The sequence below is a fragment of the Coregonus clupeaformis genome, chromosome 9 (genome assembly GCF_020615455.1).
Source record: "Coregonus clupeaformis isolate EN_2021a chromosome 9, ASM2061545v1, whole genome shotgun sequence".
NCBI lineage: Eukaryota > Metazoa > Chordata > Actinopteri > Salmoniformes > Salmonidae > Coregonus > Coregonus clupeaformis.
Window position 1 is genome coordinate 53,195,935 of NC_059200.1, and position 22,787 is coordinate 53,218,721.

At 45.8% G+C, this 22,787-nt stretch overlaps 2 protein-coding genes across 5 annotated transcripts in view; one reads left to right on the top strand and one right to left on the bottom strand.

Moving 5' to 3' along the window:
* Positions 1 to 6,022, top strand: part of LOC121574087 (calcium/calmodulin-dependent protein kinase kinase 1-like) — a 124,067-nt gene extending 118,045 nt beyond the window's left edge. Inside the window, exons 16-17 of one of the 2 annotated variants that reach the window (XM_041886679.2) lie at positions 2,007 to 2,054; positions 3,814 to 6,022. In XM_041886679.2, coding sequence (XP_041742613.1) covers positions 2,007 to 2,054; positions 3,814 to 3,889 — 124 coding nt within the window. In that variant the 3' untranslated portion in view covers positions 3,890 to 6,022. The remainder of the gene's footprint in view (positions 1 to 2,006; positions 2,055 to 3,813) is intronic. The other variant, XM_041886680.2, reaches the window with a different exon arrangement.
* A 1,884-nt stretch (positions 6,023 to 7,906) lies between these two features.
* The window catches only part of LOC121574088 (P2X purinoceptor 1-like), a 66,416-nt gene continuing 51,535 nt past the window's right edge, over positions 7,907 to 22,787 (bottom strand). For all 3 annotated transcript variants that reach the window (XM_041886683.2, XM_041886681.2, XM_041886684.2), the window contains one exon: positions 7,907 to 10,125. In XM_041886683.2, the coding sequence (XP_041742617.1) occupies positions 10,120 to 10,125 (6 nt within the window). In that variant the 3' untranslated portion in view covers positions 7,907 to 10,119. The remainder of the gene's footprint in view (positions 10,126 to 22,787) is intronic.

A 22,787-nucleotide genomic window follows, 5' to 3' on the forward strand; every position in this document is an offset into this window, starting at 1 on the left:
AGTGATATTCAAGGGTCAGAGAGACGTTATTCCCCGGTCCCTGCACCATGAGATGTTGGCGCGCGTTCACTCAAGTCACATTGGAACTGATGCCTGTTACAGACAAGCACGTGACACACTGTATTGGCCAAGAATGCAGAGTGAAATAAAAGACTATGTCAGTAAATGCACAATCTGCAATGAATATGCCATTGAGCAATAGAGAGTGGCAATGATGTCCCACGAGCTACCGACGCGCCCCTGGCAGATAGCAAGTCTAGATCTCTTCCAGCACAGTGGCAAAGATTTTCTTCTGGTACTCGATCATTACTCAGACTTTTGGGAGATTGACGTCCTCCCCGACCGGAGACAACGATCAAACGTTGCAAGGCGCAATTTGCCCACTATAGCCAGCCCCAATTCTCCTGTTTTGAGTTCCGGAAATGTGCTGCAGAATTGGAATTCGAGCATGTCACCTCATCGCCACGTCACCCTGCCGACTCTGCCTTCCCAAAAGCTAAGGAGAAGGCAGAGTCGGCAATCAAAATCACGAAGAACCTCTGCAAAAAAAGCTCTTCGAGAGGTGAAGGATGCCTGGAAAGCGGTCCTGCAGTGGCGCAATACACCAAGGAAGGCATGAATAGCAGCCCGGCCAAGCGCCTCATGGCACGGCGCTTAAAAGCAGCTCTGCCAGTAGCCAACATTCTCCTGAGCCCTGTGTGGTGACAGACGTGCTGGAGAAGCTTCGTCACAGAGGACAGGTGTCCAAGTTCATCTACGACAAATCAGTGTGGTGGGTGAAGCGGTGTGGATGAAGCCACTACCAGGGGACCGGACGGGCCTCTGGAGACTCGGATCCTGTGTGCAGAAAGTTGCACCACGCTCCTACTTGGTCGAAGTGAATGGATCACTGTACCGTCGTAACAGGGTTGAACTTCGGGTTGCTGAGCCAGTACCTACTCAGAACCCTGATGGTCGTAAGGGTCGCATGACAAAGGATGGACCCCAAGCAAGTCACGTGGGGCCTGAGGCACTGGGCGAAGAGCCAGGGGATCACAGTGCGGCCGCTCCCTCGCCCATCAGCACTCCCCTTAGACAGTCAGGTGACACGCGTGCCGTGATCCCACAGTCCTCACAGAAAAGCCCCCTGTCTTTTCACACTGCGGGCGGCTGTCCCTGCCACCTAAAATATTTAATCACTGGTGGCACACTGCCTGCCCTCTAGGACATCTATAGCACCCGGTGTCACAGGAAGGCCAAGAAGATCATCAAGGACGTCAGCCACCCGAGCCACGGCCTGTTCACCCCGCTATCATCCAGAAGGCGAGGTCAGTACAGGTGCATCAAAGCTGGGACCGAGAGACTGAAAAACAGCTTCTATCTCAAGGCCATCAGACTGTTAAATAGCCATCACTAGCCAGCCTCCACCCAGTACCCTGCCCTGAACTTAGTCACTGTCACTAGCCGGCTACCACTCGGTTACTCAACCGACATTGCTCGTCCTAATATTTCTTAATTCCATTATTTTACTTTTAGATCGTGTGTATTGTTGTGTATTGTTAGATATTACTGCACTGTTGGAGCTAGGAAAACAAGCATTTCGCTACACCTGCAATAACAACTGCTAAATATGTGTTTGCGACCAATACAATTTGATTTGATTTTAACCCTGCCCATCAACTTGGAAGGACAACACCACTGCCCCCTGCTGAGGACATGACCCAGCCACCCCGTCTCTACAAACCTTACACACTAATCTAGGCTAACTGACACTGCATAACAGATGGACGCTTTCAGGCACAGATCTAGGATCAGCTTACCCTCCACAAACCCTAATCCTAACCATTAGGGAAAAACCTCAAAGCTGACCTGATCAGTGTCGAGGAGCAACTGACTCCCGGATGAGTGTAGTGGTGGAAGAAGGCTCATAGCTCTCCGTCACCCTCTGACGACCTCTCCTGACCTCAGGCTCTGCCCTCTGACCTCTGACCCTGTGTCCGTTTTCTCCCCCGCTCTATTTGCTGCAGGGATGCGTGGCCATTCCGCCACTCTTTAAAACTCCACCCCTCTCTAAGGTAAAGTTGTGTGGTCATTGTTCTGGCACGCTGTCTGTCAGAACTCCTAATCACCCCCATCCTGTTGTCCTTATCCATTGGTGTTCCTTCATGAGAAAGGCGGGGCAAATGTTTTCCCCAACTGTCAATCCAACTGTGACTCAAAAGGCTCCAACTGCCATCTCCCTGTGTTACACATCACATGTGTTGTTGTCACCATTGCTGTGTGTTGTCATTGAAGATGGTGTTTCTTGCCTTCCTCAATGCGATGACATTAGTTGGCTCCTGTTTCTCGCCACGTGTATGATAGAGACTAAATATGTGACTTGTTACAAGATCCTAGGCTTATTGTAATTTTTGACAAAAACTGGTCTTTACAGTTTATAAAAGTATAGACTCATAGCTTCAAAATGGCATATCATACACTGCAATTGGAGAAAGTAATGTTGCTATGAAAGTTGATATACTTGTTTACCCACTTTTGAGAAAGTTTTTGTAGAGGTTTTTACACATGCTGGAGAGCTCTCCTTTGTGTACACCCATTCAGCATCATTCACGCCCTCTTAAGCCTTAGCCCCACCCATCTCATTAATATTTCACATGTGAACGGGTCTCTTTATGAATGGGTCTTTTTTGTCTCCTTTGTTTAGCTAGCTAAACAAGTTCATGAGCACCATTATTATCTGTTATCTCAGCCAATCAAGGCAAGCCAGGAACAATCCTGTCTTTCTCCCTATAGCTAAGTGCTTTCTTCTTGGCTACCCACATGAAAAAATACTACAGTTTACTATAGAATACTACAGTACTTACTATAGAATTCTGTAGTAAACTAGTATACTGTAGAATACTATACTACACACCTCGATCATGTGTAGTACTTACAATAGAAATGTGTAGGATACTGTGCAATACTATAGTAAATACTACAGTATACGACAGACTGCAAAAACACTACAGTAATTACTATAGTATATACTACAGTATTTAATTTGCATACACCCTGCCCATTCCCCTACCCATATCCCAATTTGTGGATATATTATGTTCCCTACAGGTTATAGAAAAGAGCTCTGAACTATCCGTTCAGACTTACATTTACATTTGACATTTTAGTCATTTTAGCAGACACTCTTATCCAGAGCGTCTTACAGTAAGTGAATGCAGACTTCAGTCCTACCTACCTACCTACCTACCTAACCTACCTACCTACCTACAGGTTATGGAAAATGTTCTCTTGGAGTATTTTGTCCAGTAGATTTCCTCAAAGACGAAGCCCCCACTGCTATGTCAAAGCTTTTTTTTTTAAACACTACATTAAATACTAGAGTATAATACAGTGCAAAAACACTACAGTAATTACTATAGTATATCCAAACGTTTATTTTTACTACAGTATTTATGCTTTAGTAAACTGTAAATACTACAGTATACTTAAGTCTTGTCCGCAACACTACAGTAAATACTACAGTAAAGTCCGCATAAACACTATAGTAAATACTATAGTATTTAACCATAGTATACTATAGTATTTTTTCTTTTGGGATAAACTAGGCTTGTAATTGTACATTTGTATTCATATTTACAGATCACATACCAGTTTGTTATTAAGGCACATGAAAGTTCACATGTTCAAGAAGGCAACAACAACACTTTATTTTTATTTTTATGGTCTCTCTCTCTCTCTCTCTCTCTCTCTCTCTCTCTCTCTCTCTCTCTCTCTCTCTCTCTCTCTCTCTCTCTCTCTCTCTCTCGCTCTTCCCCTATATCTGTCTTCTTTCAGGAAGGGCAGCAGTGGAGAGGGAAGTAGGGAGGGGGAGCTTGAAGACCTGCATGAAGATGAACCCTTCTCCTCCTGAGTCCCGCTCCTCCTCCTCCTCTCCTACGGTCAGCCGAGCTCTACACAGCCCTCTTAACCACCATCTTACACTTCTACCCTCAGTGCTTCTGGAATGAAACGGTGCTTTTACTTGTGAGAAGTGGTTCAACTCAAGCACGACCTCCTCTTTAAAAACGATATGCCCTTCCTCACCCCTGAGGAGAAGAGGACTTTTTGTCTGTCGTGTTTCGCCGTCACTTTACCTACACAATGCATGGTGAACGTTATCGCTGTTCAGAGACTCTCTAGGCACCATTCACAGTCATGGACAACATTGGTGCCCTAAAAGCCACCATGACCAAGAGACTGGAGCATGCAATTGATGTTATTACACCCCTTACTGTTTGAAACAAGACATACACACATGGCTTTTAACCTCCTCCTATCACAATCAATAGTTTAAAGCGGCAATCTGCAGATGCTACATACATTTTTGGACTTATAAATTAATGATAGATACCTATGATTCTTGAAGAATATAACTTATAAATGCCTCATAAGCTTAGTTCAACTGTCGTACCCCATCAGAACCAAAATATCAGCTTGTTTTATGCCAATGTTTGTAAATATTGTACATGTAAACACACACTGCATAGCCTCAAAATATGCTTAACACTATAATTTGGATATATTGAATGGTCAGTCCTTGCATCCAGTCTATTAATGTCCGAGTGGTTACATTTCCCCAGGCCCATCCTTCAGCTTTTTACCAAAACAGAGGCGGTGAGTACGCTTTGTTATTGTTTCAACAGTGGATTGCCCCTTTAACGCTGCAGTGTTGTACATAGATCATAAATGTGTGAGTCAGTGTAATGTCAATGTTGTTGTCTATCTCACCCGTACATGCTAAGCTGTCAACATAACCCTTCCACACACTCCTCTTAGGTAATAATAATAATAATATAATTTATTTTCAGCGCTTTACAAGACACCCAAATTCACTTTACATACACAAGATAATCAGCAGGATTAAAAGCAATAAAATCATACATTAAAATAATTAAGTATATAAAAGTACACCAAACATAAGGACAGACTAACCAGACTAACCAGGGAAAAAACTAAACAGGATGACACTAACTAGGGAAGTGAACTAATGAGGGATCTCTAAGACAACAGAGAATGTGAAGAGGTGTGTCTTTAGTGTGTATGAATTGTGAGGTTCTGACATGGAGAGGGAGGGAGTTCCAGAGTTGGGGGGCTGCACTGCTAAAAGCATTGTCTCCCATGGAGCGGAGCCTGGTGCGAGGGATGGTGAGGAGGCCAGTGTCAGAAGAGCGCAGTGAACAGGTGGGAGTGTAGGGGTGCAGGAGGTCAGTAAGGTATGTGAGCAGTTTGAAGATGATCCTGTGTTGAACTGGGAGCCAGCGGAGTTTGAGGGTGGGGGTGATGTGGTCTGGTATGGTGTGTGAGGACTCGTCTCTTTCTCTCTGTTGCTCTAATCGTCTCCCCTTCGTCCTCTAATGTTTCTATTAGGGTACAGAATTAGAGAAGGGCTGTTTCTCTGAATCTCAGGCAGTAGGATGAAGCAAGCCTGTTTCTCTCCCCTGTCTCCCAGACTCTGACCAGCAACCTATTCTCCTTAAAACACATTTCAAGCCCACAATTGTGGAAGGGGGAGCACTAAACATCTTTATGCAACCTATTAATCACCCTTAGAATACTTCCAGAACCAACTAAATGTTTTATTTCAATTTGAGAAAAACTTCAATAAAAATTGGACAGCAGTAAGCTTGTTTATTTGTCCTTTATACATTTTTTCTTCTCGATTTCAATATGGAAGTGAAACCAGGTAATGGTGTTTGTATATAGTGTTTCTTGATTAGTAAAATGCCAATTTATTAACTACATTTGAATAATTGTGTTATTCTCATAACATTTATGTAACAATAGTAGCAGTTCATTCAGTTCATCTAAGCGGTGTGAAGGCTACACAAATTGAATAATTGGTTATGACATTTAAATGTAGTTAAAGTAGGAGTTTGGTGGTGACTTTATGAAGTGTTAGAGTTAGACCAACAGTTTAAAGTAATACAGAAATTATTGGTATTTCAGTTGTGGTTGGGATATACAGTGCCTTGCAAAAGTATTCATCCCCCTTGGCGTTTTTCCTATTTTGTTGCATTACAACCTGTAATTTAAATGGATTTTTATCTGGATTTCATGTAATGGACATACACAAAATAGTCCAAATTGGTGAAGTTAAATGAAAAAAATAACTTGTTTCAAAAAATTCAAAATAATAAATAACTGAAAAGTGGTGTGTGCATATGTATTCACCCCCTTTGCTATGAAGCCCCTAAATAAGATCTGGTGCAACCAATTACCTTCAGAAGTCACATAATTAGTTAAAATAAAGTCCACCTGTGTGCAATCTAAGTGTCACATGATCTGTCACATGATCTCAGTATATATACACCTGTTCTGAAAGGCCCCAGAGTCTGCAACACCACTAAGCAAGGGGCACCACCAAGCAAGCGGCACCATGAAGACCAAGGAGCTCTCCAAACAGGTCAAGGACAAAGTTGTGGAGAAGTACAGATCAGGGTTGGGTTATAAAAAAAATCAGAAACTTTGAACATCCCACGGAGCACCATTAAATCCATTATAAAATTTTTTAAAGAATATGGCACCACAATAAACCTGCCAAGAGAGGGCCACCCACCAAAACTCACATACAAGGCAAGGAGGGCGTTAATCAGAGAGGCAACAAAGAGACCAAAGATAACCCTGAAGGAGCTGCAAAGCTCCACTGCGGAGATTGGAGTATCTGTCCATAGGACCACTTTAAGCCGTACACTCCACAGAGCTGGGCTTTACAGAAGAGTGGCCAGAAAAAAGCCATTGCTTACAGAAAAAAATAAGCAAACACGTTTGGTGTTCGCCAAAAGGCAAGTGGGAGACTCCCCAAACATATGGAAGAAGGTACTCTGGTCAGATGAGACAAAAATTTAGCTTTTTGGCCTTCAAGGAAAACGCTATGTCTGGCGCAAACCCAACACCTCTCATCACCCCGAGAACACCATCGCCACAGTGAAGCATGGTGGTGGCAGCATCATGCTGTGGGGATGTTTTCATCGGCAGGGACTGGGAAACTTGTCAGAATTGAAGGAATGATGGATGGCGCTAAATATAGGGAAATTCTTGAGGGAAACCTGTTTCAGTTTTCCAGAGATTTGAGACTGGGACAGAGGTTCACCTTCCAGCAGGACAATGACCCTAAGCATACTGCTAAAGCAACACTCAAGTGGTTTAAGGGGAAACATTTAAATGTCTTGGAAAGGCCTAGTCAAAGCCCAGACCTCAATCCAATTGAGAATCTGTGGTATGACTTAAAGATTGCTGTACACCAGCGGAACCCATCCAACAGGAGCTGGAGCAGTTTTGCCTTGAAGAATGGGCAGAAATCCCAGTGGCTAGATGTGCCAAGCTTATAGAGACATACCCCAAGAGACTTGCAGCTGTAATTGCTGCAAAAGGTGGCTGTACAAAGTATTGACCTGAATAGTTAAGCACGCTCAAGTTCTGTTGTTTGTCTTATTTCTTTTTTTTCACAATAAAAAATATGTTGAATCTTCAAAGTGGTAGGCATGATGTGTAAATCAAATGATACAAACCCCCCAAAAATCTTAATTCCAGGTTGTAAGGCAACAAAATAGGAAAAATGCCAAGGGGGGTGAATACTTTCGCAAGCCACTGTATTGACCAAATTATCAGGAAAGTTTTGGATGTATTTTCCCTTCAAATATGCCCCCGGACCCCCCTAGAAGTGTGTGTGCATGTGTAAGTGTGTGTGATTGATAATCTCCAGTTAGACTGTGCTGTAATGAGAGGGAGCTTTCAGAACTTTAATAGCTGTCATGGTGTGTTTCTTTGTTTGGTTGTGACAAACAGCTAAAGAGGTGACTCTCTCTCTCTCCTTTTCTCACCCCTCCCTCCCTGTCTATCTGCCTTTCCTCCCTTCCCCTTTCTCTTACCCTCTCCCTTCTTCCACACCACTCTCTCCTTCTCTCTCTCCCTTCCTCTCTATCCCTCCACCTCTCTCTGTTTCCCTCCCTCTCTCTCTGCCAGCCCAGGCACTTTGTACTGTTGTCAGAGCACAGCAATCACTTCCACAGCTCTCCCAGGGACAATTACAATATGGTGATTAGGAACACCACAAACAACAACAACTATCTTTTCACAACCACACAATCCCCATGTGGCAGAGAATGGCCCAGTAGAGTGATTTCCATTTATCCCTCTCACTCTCTATCTCTTCCGATTTGATGCAATTCTATTGTGCAAAACACTCCATTGAAATTAGGTACTGAGGACCGAAAGGAGAGGGAAGCATATACATGAAGGGTATATATATTTTGTACCATCTCTATTACCGGTACATGCAATTTCAAGTACAGAGTTTCAATCAACCAAATGAAGAGCTTGCTTTGTTTTCTGTTATGGCTTTTTATAGTTACCTTAACTTTTTTTCCTGCTACCTGTGGGGTGAACGCTATGTTCATGTTGCGCTGGACGTGGTTGTTATTTGATGGAGCTTTTAAGGGTTTGTCTTAGTCACCGGTCAGTCTGTGGGTTAACTTCTTCTAACTGAAGGGCTTTTAGGATCGGAACAAAGATGGCACCTGTTGTGAATCAGCTGTTTGCCATGTTCAAGTCCACGATGATGCACAAGCTAAAGCGAAACAACGTTTTTTTTGTACGTCTGTCTGGAGCACTGCACTTGCAAGACTTTTTATCAGTGTCTAAGGTGCATGTCTGTGCAATATTGTTGTCATTCGATGACTTTAGTGTTGTGTTCTGATTCTGTCTATTATTCCAGGTACATTACATTGTCTTGGGAGTTGAGCTGGGTGATAGACAATTTTATGCTGATTAATATGATCAATAATTCCTTCAACCAGGGGTAAAGAGGGAATCCTCTTCAACAGATGAAACAGGCCAGTGAGAGTGTACATAATGTTAAGACATGGTTTTTGCATCGCTGCTGTGTATCATATGTGACTGTCTGGTCTCTGTGTTAAAGGTGCCTGTTCGCTGTGTTGATAGATGTCTGTACTGTTCTGCATTTCTCTGAAGCCCTGTTTATACCTATAATCTGCATTATGTGTCCTGATCTTGTCCACATTGTTATGGTGTCTACATTTTCAGACAGGTGTAGACTATTTAAAGACGCATTGTGAACGGATTTTCATCAGATCTTATAAGTGTAAATGGACAAGATCAGGACGAAGGATGCATGTTAGAACCAGGTATAAATGGGGCTTGAATGTACTTGTCAAGGTTCGTCAAGTCCCACAAACAAACAAAAAGCATGGCACACCTGTACTAAATGTAGCTGTTACAATGTAAATATGTACCAAATATATAAAGAAGCTATTTTTGCATGCTTTTTGTACACCTAACATAATAACAGACAATAAAAATTATTTGAATCATTTTTGAATCATGTATTTTTGTAAGTAAGCTGTAAAAGGGTATGCAAGAGTAAAACCTAAACTCATAACATGGTTTATTGAATTCACGTGGCAATCGCAAATTATTAATAAAAAGATTTAACCTAAAATACATAATTATTTCTGTGTCTTTCAAAGTGGAGTACCCCACCAGTAGTCATTCTAGTGTTGTCTCTTGAAGACAACATTGTGGGCGCTGTGCTGTGCTGATGGAAGAGGTTGGAAATGGGTGGCGCAACCATAAAGTAGAGGGCTGTTATAAATGTGTTATAACGGTCATATCGAGTTGGAAATGGGTGGTGCTCCCATAAAGTAGAAGGGCTGCTAAAAATGTGCTATGAATGCATGGTGCTTTGAGGTAATGAAGCAACACTATACTAATACACAGTGCTAATTCTGCAACGTTGAGAGAACAGTGCTTTTAGGGTTGGGGTAGTCTTATTCTTATTATGAGACGAACAAAGGAGGGTGGCTGCTTCTGTCTCTGAAAGAATAATGTTCTGTATTTATCTCGGTTTATTTCCTAAACAGAGGGCATCGTTTGAGGTCTGTTGCCAAGATTTGAAGGCATAAATAATTAGCAGTTGAATCATTGAGCTGAAGAGAGGAGAATGTCGTTTGAGAATGTATTTTCCTGTCCAAGTGTCCTCTGCATGTCTGTACAGCCTGGAGTCTGTGTTCTGCAGAGTTGGAGCCGGAGCCACCTGTTACTGCAGTCTGGAGCCCAGGAGTCATGAGTCTGCCCTTTGTAGGATCACTCCTGTAGGAGAGGAACAGAAAACATGGCCATGTTCAAATGGGACTGGTTAAAAACAGGCCATTTCGCCCGGTGGACGGTTCAATAGGCCTACGTCACAGGTGGCGTAGATTAGAGTGTGCACATCAGGAAATAACTGTGTCAGATGTGAAATGTTTTGAACTCCTATGAATAGACTCCCCACAAATACTTTCACATGCTCATGTGGTTAACTGATGTGTTTCTTCTGGTCCATGTTTGAATACTTTCAAAATGCATCCTTCCGTCCTCCTTCCCTTCCTTGAAGTAAAATATTGACGGTAAATATGCAAGCAATGGTTCTATTACATACCTTCTACCAGTCATTTCAGATCAGGGATTACTGTAGTTAAGGAATAATCCACTAAAAAACTATCTTTTGATATTATTTTCATCAGTCCACTCCCACTGGGCATACACCATGTAATTTCAACGTGGATAATTGGGTAATATTTGGTTGAGACGATCAATGAGATTACAACTAGGACTGTGGCGGTCACAACATTTTGTCAGCTGGTGATTGTCAAGCAAATAACTGTCGGTCTCACGGTAATTGACCGTTAATTAACATAAACACATTTAGCATCACCTGGCTTCCCCACATAGCCTACAAACTACTGATGCAGACCTTTGGAACATCTACATTTAAAAAAGTCTAATAAATACATGTAATATAGCCTACACCTTCACAATAAAACCATTATTTATTTTAGACAGGTCTAAAGAAACATTATATGAAGAAAATGTAGTCTGTTTCAGAAGAACAGAATAGCATACTCTGAGTTGTCCTGGCTGTGGGCTACACTAGTTAATTTAGCAGACAAGATTTGGTTAGAATTCCATGGCATTATTTTATATTATTTTATAGTATGAAGAATACAATTGAACAAAGCTGAATAAAATAGAAAGGATATTTTCTCCAAATGATTTGAGGGAGTGCGCACATGCAGCTATTGTTGAGCGGTTAACAAATAAATAGGTACTCAGATATGCTTAATTTTGAGTGTAACTTATGTTGTTCTACAAATGTTGGGCTATATGTTTAGATTTTTAATACATTGTAAGGCTGCTTGATGCGACTCTAATGATGATTTGAAAAAAGTTGCTTGAAAGGCATGAGCTCTGCTTTGTTTTTTGCGCAAGCTTTACACACTTCATCAGTCTCTCATTCACAATTTGACAAGCACTTGATAATGCCTCTAATTTCCTGGCGGCATACTGTCACGGATTCTGCCGAGGCTGCTCCTCCTCCTTGTTCGGGCAGGCTTCGGCGTTCGTCGTCCCCGGAGTACTAGCTGCCACCGTTGAATGTTTCTATGTTTGATTGCTTTTGTCTGTCTATTGCACCTGTGTCCGTTTGTGTCTGATTATGTGTTCTATAAGTTGCCTGTTTTGTATTGGTTAGGTTGTGTGTTGTTTTTTGCATGTCAGTTAGTGCTGCGTGTTTGCTCTGTTTGTTGTTTTGGAGTTTACGCACAGTTTGCGTAATCGCTCGCCTCTGTGTGTTTTTGAGGCCGTTCATTGTATTTTTGCCTAGTGGTTAACTAGTAAACTTTGTTGGACTAAGCTTCGGTGTCCTGCGCCTGACTTCCACACCACACTTACATCAGCCCTTGACAGAACAACACACCATTATGGAGTCAGCAGGAGCAGCGGCGGCACCCAAGTCGCTGGAGGGTCGGATCAGCGACCAAGACACCATGATCCGGCAACTTGGGGCCGCCATGAACGAGGTGTCCAACACTCTACGCCGGTTGGTTACGGGAGAGGTGCCCACGCCTTCGCACACCTTACCATCACCATCGGCCAGTCCTCCTCTCCCAGCACCGGAACCCAGTGGCATTCGGCTCTCGCTCCCGAGGGCATATGATGGTTCTGCAGCCGGGTGTCAGGGGTTCCTCCTGCAGGTGGAACTATACCTGGCCACCATACACCCGGTGCCCTCGGGATACGAGAGCGTCTCCGCCCTCATCTCCTGTCTATCCGGCAAGGCTTTGGAGTGGGCCAACGCCGAATGGAGGGGAATAGACGCCACTACCATCATCTACGCGGAGTTCTCCCGCCGCTTCAGGGCTGTGTTCGATCATCCACCTGAGGGGAAGGCGGCGAGGGAGCGTCTGTTCCACCTCCGACAGGGGAAGAGGAGTGCACAGGAGTTCGCCCTGGAGTTCCCGGACTCTAGCGGCGGATGCGGGGTGGAAATGAGAGGGCCTCATCGACCATTACCGGTGTAGCCCTACGAGAGGACGTTCGTCGTGAGCTGGCCTGCAGGGACACCAACCTATCCTTCGACCAGTTGGTGGACATTTCCATCCGTCTCGACACCCTGCTGGCTACCCGCGGACGTCCCGAGTGGGGGGTCGGCCCATTCCACCCTCCAGCACCTCCGAGCCGATTCCCATGGAGCTCGGGGTGCTGGCGCTAGGGAGAGGAGGAGAGAGAACCCGAGGGGGCTGTCCCCTGCACCAACTGTGGCCGTGGAGGACACACTGCGGCTAGGTGCTGGGGGGTCTCCTGGTAGAGGGGACAACAGGTCACGCACCGGGCGTCATTTCAGGTGAGTAGGCGCCCCACTTACCCAGAGCTCTCTGTTGGTCACATGAGTATACCTGTGAGATTTCCACAGGTGGCACCTCATTCCCAGCATAAGGCGCTAGTAGATTCAGGCGCAGCTGGGAATTTTGTTGATCGTGAATTTTGTTATAGGCTAGGAATTCCCCTTCGGCCGGTAGAAGTCCCTTTTCCTGTTCATGCCCTAGACAGCCGGCCGCTGGGGTCGGGGTTGATCAGAGAAGTCACAGCACCACTTAAGATGACGACGCAGGGGGGTCATGAGGAGATCATTCAGTTTTATCTGATCGACTCTCCTGCGTATCCCGTGGTGCTGGGGAGCTCTGAGCCATGTGGTCGGGAGAGGTTGTGTTTTCTCTAGCAGGAGGTAAGCTTGGCTTCTTATATGGTGTTGAGTAAAGCTTAAACCATGTATTTAGATTGTAGGTAGGTAGTTGTAGTTAGGTATTGTAGGTAGTTTATTTAGGTAGTTATTTAGGTAGTTATTGTAGGTTTCTGTAGGTAATTATTGTAGGTAAGTATTGTATACGGCAGAGCCCGGCGAAGCACGAGGCTAGCTAGCTAGCGGGTAGCTACTGGTAACGTTTAGCAACGGTGGATAGTTGTTTCCAATGTTATTTCACGCTTAAGAGTACCTGTAATTAAGCCAGCTAGCTACCTACCATTCAGCTGTTTTTCTAACCTCATTATCTGAGGCATCAACGTTAGGTAGTTAGTAGCTACTGTACTTAGTTACACCTACTGATTGCAGAAGACAAATGTCAGCTGGCGTCGGGTAAGTTTGGCTTTATACATAGCTTGGGCTTTGTCGAGTAAGGCTTAATTATGTATTTAGATTGTAGTTAGGTATTGCAGGTAGGCATCGTGGGCTGTTGTGGGTAGTTATTGTAGGTTAGCATTGTACACGACCAGCTAACTGTACTGTAGCAGCTAAATACAATATATTTGTGCTAGCTAGCCAACGTTTAATTATTGCTGCGTTATGAAAGGAACTAGACACGGACACGAATTATCTGTTTAGTGTGTTAACACACTATTGGTAGTTTGTTGTAACCAACTATTGGTGCTAAACTGTGTGTTATTGGATGCTAGCATGCTAGTTAGCTATGGCGTCATAGTTAGGCATCGTGGGGTGTTGTGGGTAGTTATTGTAGGTTAGCATTGTAATCGGCGGTCCCGGGTGTAGCACGAAGCCAGCTAGCTAGCCGTTTTTCAAACAAAGTCAACACAGTAGCCATTGCTAGCTAGCCAACACGACCAGCTAACTGTACTGTAGCAGCTAAATACAATATATTTGTGCTAGCTAGCCAACGTTTAATTATTGCTGCGTTATGAAAGGAACTAGACACGGACACGAATTATCTGTTTAGTGTGTTAACACACTATTGGTAGTTTGTTGTAACCAAGTATTGGTGCTAAACTGTGTGTTATTGGATGCTAGCATGCTAGTTAGCTATGGCGTCATAAGTTAGGCATCGTGGGCTGTTGTGGGTAGTTATTGTAGGTTAGCATTGTATTCGGCGGTGCCGGGTGTAGCACGAAGCTAGCTAGCTAGCCGTTTTTCAAACAAAGTCAACACAGTAGCCATTGCTGGCTAGCCAACATGACCAGCTAACTGTACTGTAGCAGCTAAATACAATATATTTGTGCTAGCTAGCCAACGTTTAATTATTGCTGCGTTATGAAAGGAACTAGACACGGACACAAATTATCTGTTTAGTGTGTTAACACACTATTGGTAGTTTGTTGTAACCAAGTATTGGTGCTAAACTGTGTGTTATTGGATGCTAGCATGCTAGTTAGCTATGGTGTCATAGTTAGCTTGCTGAAAAAAGTAAGTTGAGTCTATTCCTTGAAACATTGAACCGCTGTAGTTCACAACAATTCTAATTTCTAAAGTGGAAGTTGGGAGAGTTTTTATTCGGGTGGTTCAGTGAAACAATTATAGTTTCTGAGGTGGAAGTTTTGGTGAGGGAGGCCCTACTCTCTCCTTTCCCAGATGTTTAGTTCATTTCATTCCGATCTCCTCTGCATTATTGTAGCCATTTGCTACAGCCTGTCAACTATGCCTCTGCCTATCCCTGTTCTCTCCTCTCCGCACAGGCTACACAAACGCCTCACACCGCGTGGCTGCTGCCTCTCTAACCTGGTGGTCCCTGCACGCACCCCACACCTGGAGTTCCAGGTCTCAGGCAGCCTCTGGAACTGCCGTTCTGCTGCCAACAAAGCTGACTTCATCCCAGCCTATGCTAACCTCCAGTCCCTCGACTTCCTGGCGCTGACGGAAACATGGATTACCACTGAAAACACTGCTACTCCTACTGCTCTCTCCTCGTCTGACCATGTGTTCTCGCATACCCCGAGAGCATCTGGTCAGAGGGGTGGTGGCACTGGAATCCTCATCTCTCCCAAGTAGACATTCTCAATTTTTCCCCTAACCCATATGTCTATCTCCTCATTTGAATTCCATGCTGTCACAGTCACTAGCCCATTTAAGCTTAATATCCTTGTCATCTATCGCCCTCCAGGTTCCCTTGGAGAGTTCATCAATGAGCTTGACGCCTTGATAAGTTCCTTTCCTATATTGTAAAGTGGTTATCCCACTGGCTATAGGGTGAATGCACCAATTTGTAAGTCGCTCTGGATAAGAGCGTCTGCTAAATGACGTAAATGTTAAGCGCCCATGATCCTACCATTGCGTGGCAACAGAGGGCTCTTATGGAGTGGTCTGCCCAGTGTGTAGGGAAATGTCTAGGTGTTTCCTTAGGGGCGACCTCGGTGGAGAGTCCGAACCAAGTGCCCGCAATGCGCATTCCCCCTGAATATGAGGATTTAGCACTCGTGTTCAGCAAAACTAGGGCAACACGGCTACCACCTCATAGACAGGGGGATTGTGCGATAGATCTCCAAACAGGAGCGGCACTTCCGCGGAGCCGTGTGTATCCCCTGTCTCAAGAAGAGACAGCGGCTATGGAGACTTACATAGCCGAGTCCTTGGCACAGGGATACATCCGGTCCTCCACTTCCCCGGTTTCCTCGAGTTTCTTCTTTGTGAAGAAGAAGGACGGGGGTTTGCGCCGTGTATTGATTACCGTAGTCTCAATCAGATCACGGTTAAGTACAGTTACCCTCTTCCTCTGATTGCGACTATGACGGAGTCTTACGCGGGAGCGGTTCTTCACAAAGTTGGATCTCAGGAGCGCGTACAATCTGGTGCGCATTAGGGAGGGGGATGAATGGAAAACAGCATTTAGCACCACCTCGGGTCATTACGAGTATCTCGTCATGCCATACGGGTTAATGAATGCTCCTTCAGTCTTCCAATCCTTTGTTGACGAGATTTTCCGGGACATGCATGGGCAGGGTGTGGTAGTATACATTGACGACATCCTAGTGTACTCTTCTACCCGAGCCGATCATGTAGCCCTGGTGCGCCGAGTATTGAGGAGGCTGTTGGAGCATGACTTGTATGTTAAGGCAGAGAAATGCCTGTTTTTACAGGAGTCCATCTCCTTTTTGGGTTATCGATTGTCTGCGTCTGGTGTGAAGATAGAGGTTGACCGTGTGTCGGCCGTGCGTAATTGGCAAACTCCAACCACTGTAAAAGAGGTGCAGCAGTTTTTGGGTTTTGCTAATTACTACCGGAGGTTTATCCGGGGCTTTGGACAGGTGGCAGCTCCCATTACGTCCCTGCTAAAGGGGGGTCCGTGCGTTGCAGTGGTCAGCTGAAGCAGACAGGGCATTTGTTAGACTGAAGAACCTGTTCACTTCGCCTCGGTGCTGGCGCATCCGGACCCCGCTTTACCATTTCAAGTTGAGGTAGACGCGTCCGAGGCCGGTATTGGGGCAATCCTGTCGCAACGGTCCCGGCACGCCACCCAAGCTCCGCCCCTGTGCGTTCTACTCTAAGAAGCTCAGCTCGGCGGAGCGTAATTATGACGTAGGGGACAGGGAGCTGTTGGCTGTAGTCCAGGCCCTAAAGGTGTGGAGGCATTGGCTTGAGGGGGCTCAACACCCTTTCCTCATTCTGACTGACCACCGTAACCTGGAGTACATCCGGGCAGCTAGGAGATTGAACCCTCGTCAGGCTAGGTGGAACATGTTCCTGACCCGGTTTGTTTTTAAGATCACATACATCCCAGGGTCCCAGAACGGTAAGGCAGACGCCCTGTCCCGGCGGTATGACACAGAGGAGAGGTCCATCGAGCCTACTCCCATACTGCCGGAGTCTTGTCTGGTGCCTCCGGTTGTGTGGGAGGTCGATGCGAGATCGAGCGGGCACTGCGTACCACCCTACTCCCCCGAGTGTCCTGTGGGGCGGACGACGTTCCGCTCGATGTTCGTGACCGCCTTATTTATTGGGCTCATACATCACCCTCCTCTGGACATCCAGGTATTGGCCGGACAGTGCACTGACTTAGCGTGAAATACTGGTGGCCAACGTTAGCTAGGGATGTGAGGGTTTATGTCTCCTCCTGCTCGGTGTGCGCCCAGTGTAAGGCGCCTAGACATTTGCCCAGGGGAAAGTTACATCCCCTGCCCGTTCCACAACGACCATGGTCCCACCTCTCGGTGGATTTTGTGACCGACCTTCCCCCTCCCAGGGGAATACCACCATTTTGGTCGTTGTGGATCGGTTTTCCAAGGCCTGTCGTCTCCTCCCAATGCCGGGTCTCCCTATTGCCCTACAGACCGCTGAGGCCCTATTTACCCACGTGTTCCGGCACTATGGGGTCCCCGAGGATATTGTGTCTGACCGAGGTCCCCAGTTCACCTCCAGAGTCTGGGGGGCATTCATGGAACGCTTGGGGGTCTCGGTGAGCCTTACCTCGGGGTACCACCCAGAGAGCAATGGGCAGGTTGAACGAGTCAACCAGGATGTGGGTAAGTTTCTGAGGTCCTATTGCCAGGGCCGGCCGGAGGAGTGGTCTAGGTATATCCCCTGGGCAGAGATGGCCCAGAACTCTCTCCGCCACTCCTCCACCAACCTTTCCAGTGTATTTTAGTGTATCAGCCGGTCCTGGCACCATGGCACGAGAGCCAGATCGAGGCCCCTGCGGTGGATGAGTGGATTCGGCGCTCGGAGGAGACGTGGGACGCTGCACATGTCCATCTGCAGCGGGCCATCAGTCGACAAAAGGTGAGCGCCGATCGCCACCGCAGTGAGGGACCGGTATACGCACCGGGAGATCGAGTCTGGCTCTCGACTCGAAACCTGCCCCTCCGCCTGCCCTGCCGGAAGCTGGGTCGGCGGTTTGTGGGGCCCTTTAAAGTCCTGAGAAGATTGAACGAGGTGTGTTACAGGTTACAACTGCCTATTGATTACAAGAATATTAACCCCTCGTTCCATGTGTCTCTTCTCAGGCCGGTGGTAGCTGGCCCACTCCAAGAAGATGAGATAGGAGAGACCCCTCCGCCCCCTTTGGACATCGAGGGGGCCCCGGCGTACAGGGTCCGGACTATCTTGGACTCGAGGCGCCGGATGAGTGGTCTCCAGTATCTCGTGGAGTGGGAGGGGTACAGTCCGGAGGAACGGTGCTGGGTGCCTAGGAGGGACATCCTAGATCCATCCCTCCTGACTGAGTTCCACCGTGGGCATCCCACGCGCCCGGATCCGCGTCCTCCTGGCCGTCCCCGAGGCCGTGGTCGGCGCACGGCTGGAGCCGCGCGTCAAGGGGGGGGTACTGTCACGGATTCTGCCGAGGCTGCTCCTCCTCCTTGTTCGGGCAGGCTTCGGCGTTCGTCGTCCCCGGAGTACTAGCTGCCACCGTTGAATGTTTCTATGTTTGATTGCTTTTGTCTGTCTATTGCACCTGTGTCCGTTTGTGTCTGATTATGTGTTCTATAAGTTGCCTGTTTTGTATTGGTTAGGTTGTGTGTTGTTTTTTGCATGTCAGTTAGTGCTGCGTGTTTGCTCTGTTTGTTGTTTTGGAGTTTACGCACAGTTTGCGTAATCGCTCGCCTCTGTGTGTTTTTGAGGCCGTTCATTGTATTTTTGCCTAGTGGTTAACTAGTAAACTTTGTTGGACTAAGCTTCGGTGTCCTGCGCCTGACTTCCTCACCACACTTACATCAGCCCTTGACACATACTGTCACGATCGTCGAACAGAGAGGACCAAGGCGCAGCGTGGAATGCGAACATACTTTAATTTTTTATGATCACACGAACAAAACGATACGTGACGTCCTTGGCAAAAGACACTAACCAAACACGGAACAAGATCCCACAACCACTGTGGCAAAACAGGCTACCTAAGTATGGTTCCCAATCAGAGACAACAAGCAACAGCTGATTTCACGTTGCCTCTGATTGAGAACCACACCGGCCAACATAGAAACAAATGAACTAGATAAACAACCTAGCACACAAAACACATAGAAACAACCCACCCTGGCTCAACATAACAGAGTCCCAGAGCCAGGGCGTGACCTCTGTGTGACCGTAATGCGCCCTAAAAACATCCATGCCTTTTGCAGCCAGTGGCCATTGTTCCCTTCTCCCTGAGTGCTGCATGTGCCGAAGGACCTCTTGTCACACCCTGATCTGTTTCACCTGTCTTTGTGCTTGTCTCCACCCCCCTCCAGGTGTCGCCCATCTTCCCCATTATCCCCAGTGCATTTATACCTGTGTTCTCGGTTTGTCTGTTGCCAGTTCGTCTTGTCTCATCAAGCCTACCAGCGTTTTTCCCGTACTCCTGTTTTTTCTCTAGTCCCTGTTTTCTAGTTTTCCCGGTTTTGACCATTCTGCCTGCCCTGATCCTGAGCCTGCCTGCCATTATGTACCTTGTGACACTGCCCTGGATTACTGACCTCTGCCTGCCCTAGACCTGTCATTTGCCTGCCCCCTGTTTTTGTAATAAACTTTTGTTACTTCAAACTGTCTGCATCTGGGTCTTCTCCTGAGCCGTGATACCTCTCACTCACATGGCTCTCCATCACATGATCATGTCTTTCTCACAGGCTACACGTGAAGACAGACACTTTGGGGACGCAACTGCACACGTCCTTATCCAATTCCGAGATGCATATTGAAGATATTGGAAGAACTGTCCACATTTACTTTTCGTCAGCCGACAAGATGAGTACGAACAGCAAAAGCACTATCCTCTGTCAATCTACTATCCCCCATAGTACAAAGGTTGACCTATTCTATTCTGTGCGAGAAATTAATATTCCAAACATAGTCTGGGACAGTTGTGGGAGGCGATAGGTCCCAAATTAATACAACCACTAGCATAAAAAAAAACTTTTACGCAATGAGGCTGACACAACAGATCAGAACGTTTACCTTAAAATGTGATAAACTATTAGGCTATTTCTTCACATTATAAGCACAGCAATGCGCACATGGCAGTAGGCTATAAGCGTAAATGTTCCATTAGCGGGAAAACACCATTATCAAAAGTGACCGCAAACGTGATTATGCATGTAATGCTTTTATTATAAAGGTGCATTTTTATGTTGAAAATTATCTTCCCCAAACTTGAAACTCACGTACTACTTATGTATGCCAGTTAGGCTCTACACCCCTTGTCAAGCGGAAGAATGTGCTTAATTTTAAGAAGTTATTTGGCCACTTTAGTTGTGATACAAACCTTATCAAAACATATAGGCCTATGGGCTAGGCTACATGAGGTGCGCGACTATGATTAGAAAAAGTCGCAAAAAAAAGCATTGTTTCTTCCCTTACGCTGGGCATCATTCACAAGTGATAATATATAATTCACAAGTGATAGGCTAATATTGTCACCCATCAGACTATTCTTGGTTTAATCTTGTCTTTACATATCCTTAAAAATATACACTACCAGTCAAAAGTTTGGACACACCTATTCATTCAAGGGTTTTTCTTTATTTTTACATTGTAGAATAATAGTGAAGACATCAAAACTATGAAATAAAACATATGGAATCATGTAGTAACCAAAAAAGTATTAAAAAAGTGTTAAACAAATCAAAATATATTTTATATTTGAGATTCTTCAAATAGCCACCCCTTGTCTTGATGACAGCTTTGCACACTCTTGGCATTCTCTCAACCAACTTCATGAGGTAGTCACCTGGAATGCATTTCAATTAACAGGTGTGCCTTCTTAAAAGTTAATTTGTCGAATGTCTTTCCTTCTTAATGCGTTTGAGCCAATCAGTTGTGTTGTGATACCCCCCGTATACAGAAGATAGTCCTATTTGGTAAAAAACCAAGTCCATATTTTGGCAAGAACAGCTCAAATAAACAAAGAGAAACAACAGTCCATCATTACTTTAAGACATGAAGGTCAGTCAATACGGAACATTTCAAGAACTTTGAAAGTTTCTTCAAGTGCAGTCGCAAAAACCATCAAGCGCTATGATGAAACTGGCTCTCATGAGGACCGCCACAGGAATGGAAGACCCAGAGTTACCTCTGCTGCAGAGGATAGGTTCATTAGAGTTACCAGCCTCAGAAATTGCAGCCCAAATAAATGCTTCACAGAGTTCAAGGAAAAGACACATCTCAACATCAACTGTTCAGAGGAGACTGTGATTTTTGGTTCCAACCGCCGTGTCTTTGTGAGACGCGGTGTGGGTGAACGGATGATCTCCGCATGTGTATTTCCCACCGTAAAGCATGGAGGAGGTGGTGTTATGGTGTGGGGGTGCTTTGCTGCTGACATTGTCTGTGATTTATTTAGAATTCAAGGCACACTTAACCAGCATGGCTACTACAGCATTCAGCAGTGATACGCCATCCCATCTGGTTTGGGCTTAGTGGGACTGTCATTTGTTTTTCAACAGGACAACCTCAATCTCACTTTCCATCCGTTAACTAAATATACTTTCCTGCAACCCGCCTCACCCAATGTGGAACGGATTCTATTATTTATTTTTATCCAGAACCTCTGGCTGAAACTAGCCAGCTAGCCAGCTAACTAGCTAACTAGCTACTTGCTATTAGCCACCGTTAGCGGTCTTCACCATTGTCCGTGGCCTGCACTACCTACCAGCCAGCTCTAGCCTGGACAATTATCGGCCAGTCTGCACATCGCGCTATCGAGCCAGAGCATATCAGATTTTCTGCCGGATTCACTGGACCTTAACACCGGATCATCGCAACTAGCTAGCTGCAACCGAGTGGCTGTTGTTGTTGTTGTTGGCTAATCACCACTGTCCGAAGCTAGCCCCAGTTAGCCTTGAGCTAGCCTCGAGCCAGGCCCATCTCCCGGCTATCTACCTCTCTGTCAACTGGACGGGACCTCCTAATGTTGACACGGAGCCCCACCGATCCATCACGACTGGTCTGCCAACGTAATCGTCTGATGTGGTTTCAACAGGCTTCCCGTTGCGACGACCACAAAGATCCATCTGCTAGCCCCGGCCCGCTAGCACGCTCAATCAACAGCCGTGCCTCCTGCTCGCCTGTGCTTTAGCAGCCTACAATCTGCTCCCGGACTTACTTAGTGCTGTTCACTGGACCCTGTTTATCTGTTTAGCCTCAGCCCAAACTTTCATCGCCATTACCAGTTGTTGTCTTAGCCCTCTCGAATAACACCTGTGATTGCATTATGCCTCTCTCCCATGTCAATATGCCTAGCCTATTGCTGTTTGGGTTAGTTCTTATTATACCATTTCACTGTAGAGCCCCAAGTTCAGCTCAACCAACCTCAGAGAGCTCCTTTGTCCCGCCCCCCATACACGCGGAGACCGGCTCAATCGGTACATCCAGTGATGCTATCTCTTTCATAGTTACCCAATGCTTAGATGTACCTCCACTGTACTCATATCCTTCCATATCCTTGTCTGTACATAATGCCCTGAATCAATTCTACAATGCCTGGAAATCTGCCCCTCTTCTCTGTACCCAACGCACTAGAAGACCAGTTCTTAAAGCCTTTAGCCATATCCTTATTCTATTCCTCCTCTGTTCCACTGGTGATGTAGAGGTTAACCCAGGCCCTGTAGCCCCCAGTATCACTCCTACCCCCCAGGCGCTATCATTTGTTGACTTCTGTAACCGTAAAAGCCTTAGTTTCTTGCATGTTAACATCAGAAGTCTCCTCCCCAAGTTTGAGTTGTTGACTGCGATAGCACACTCTGCC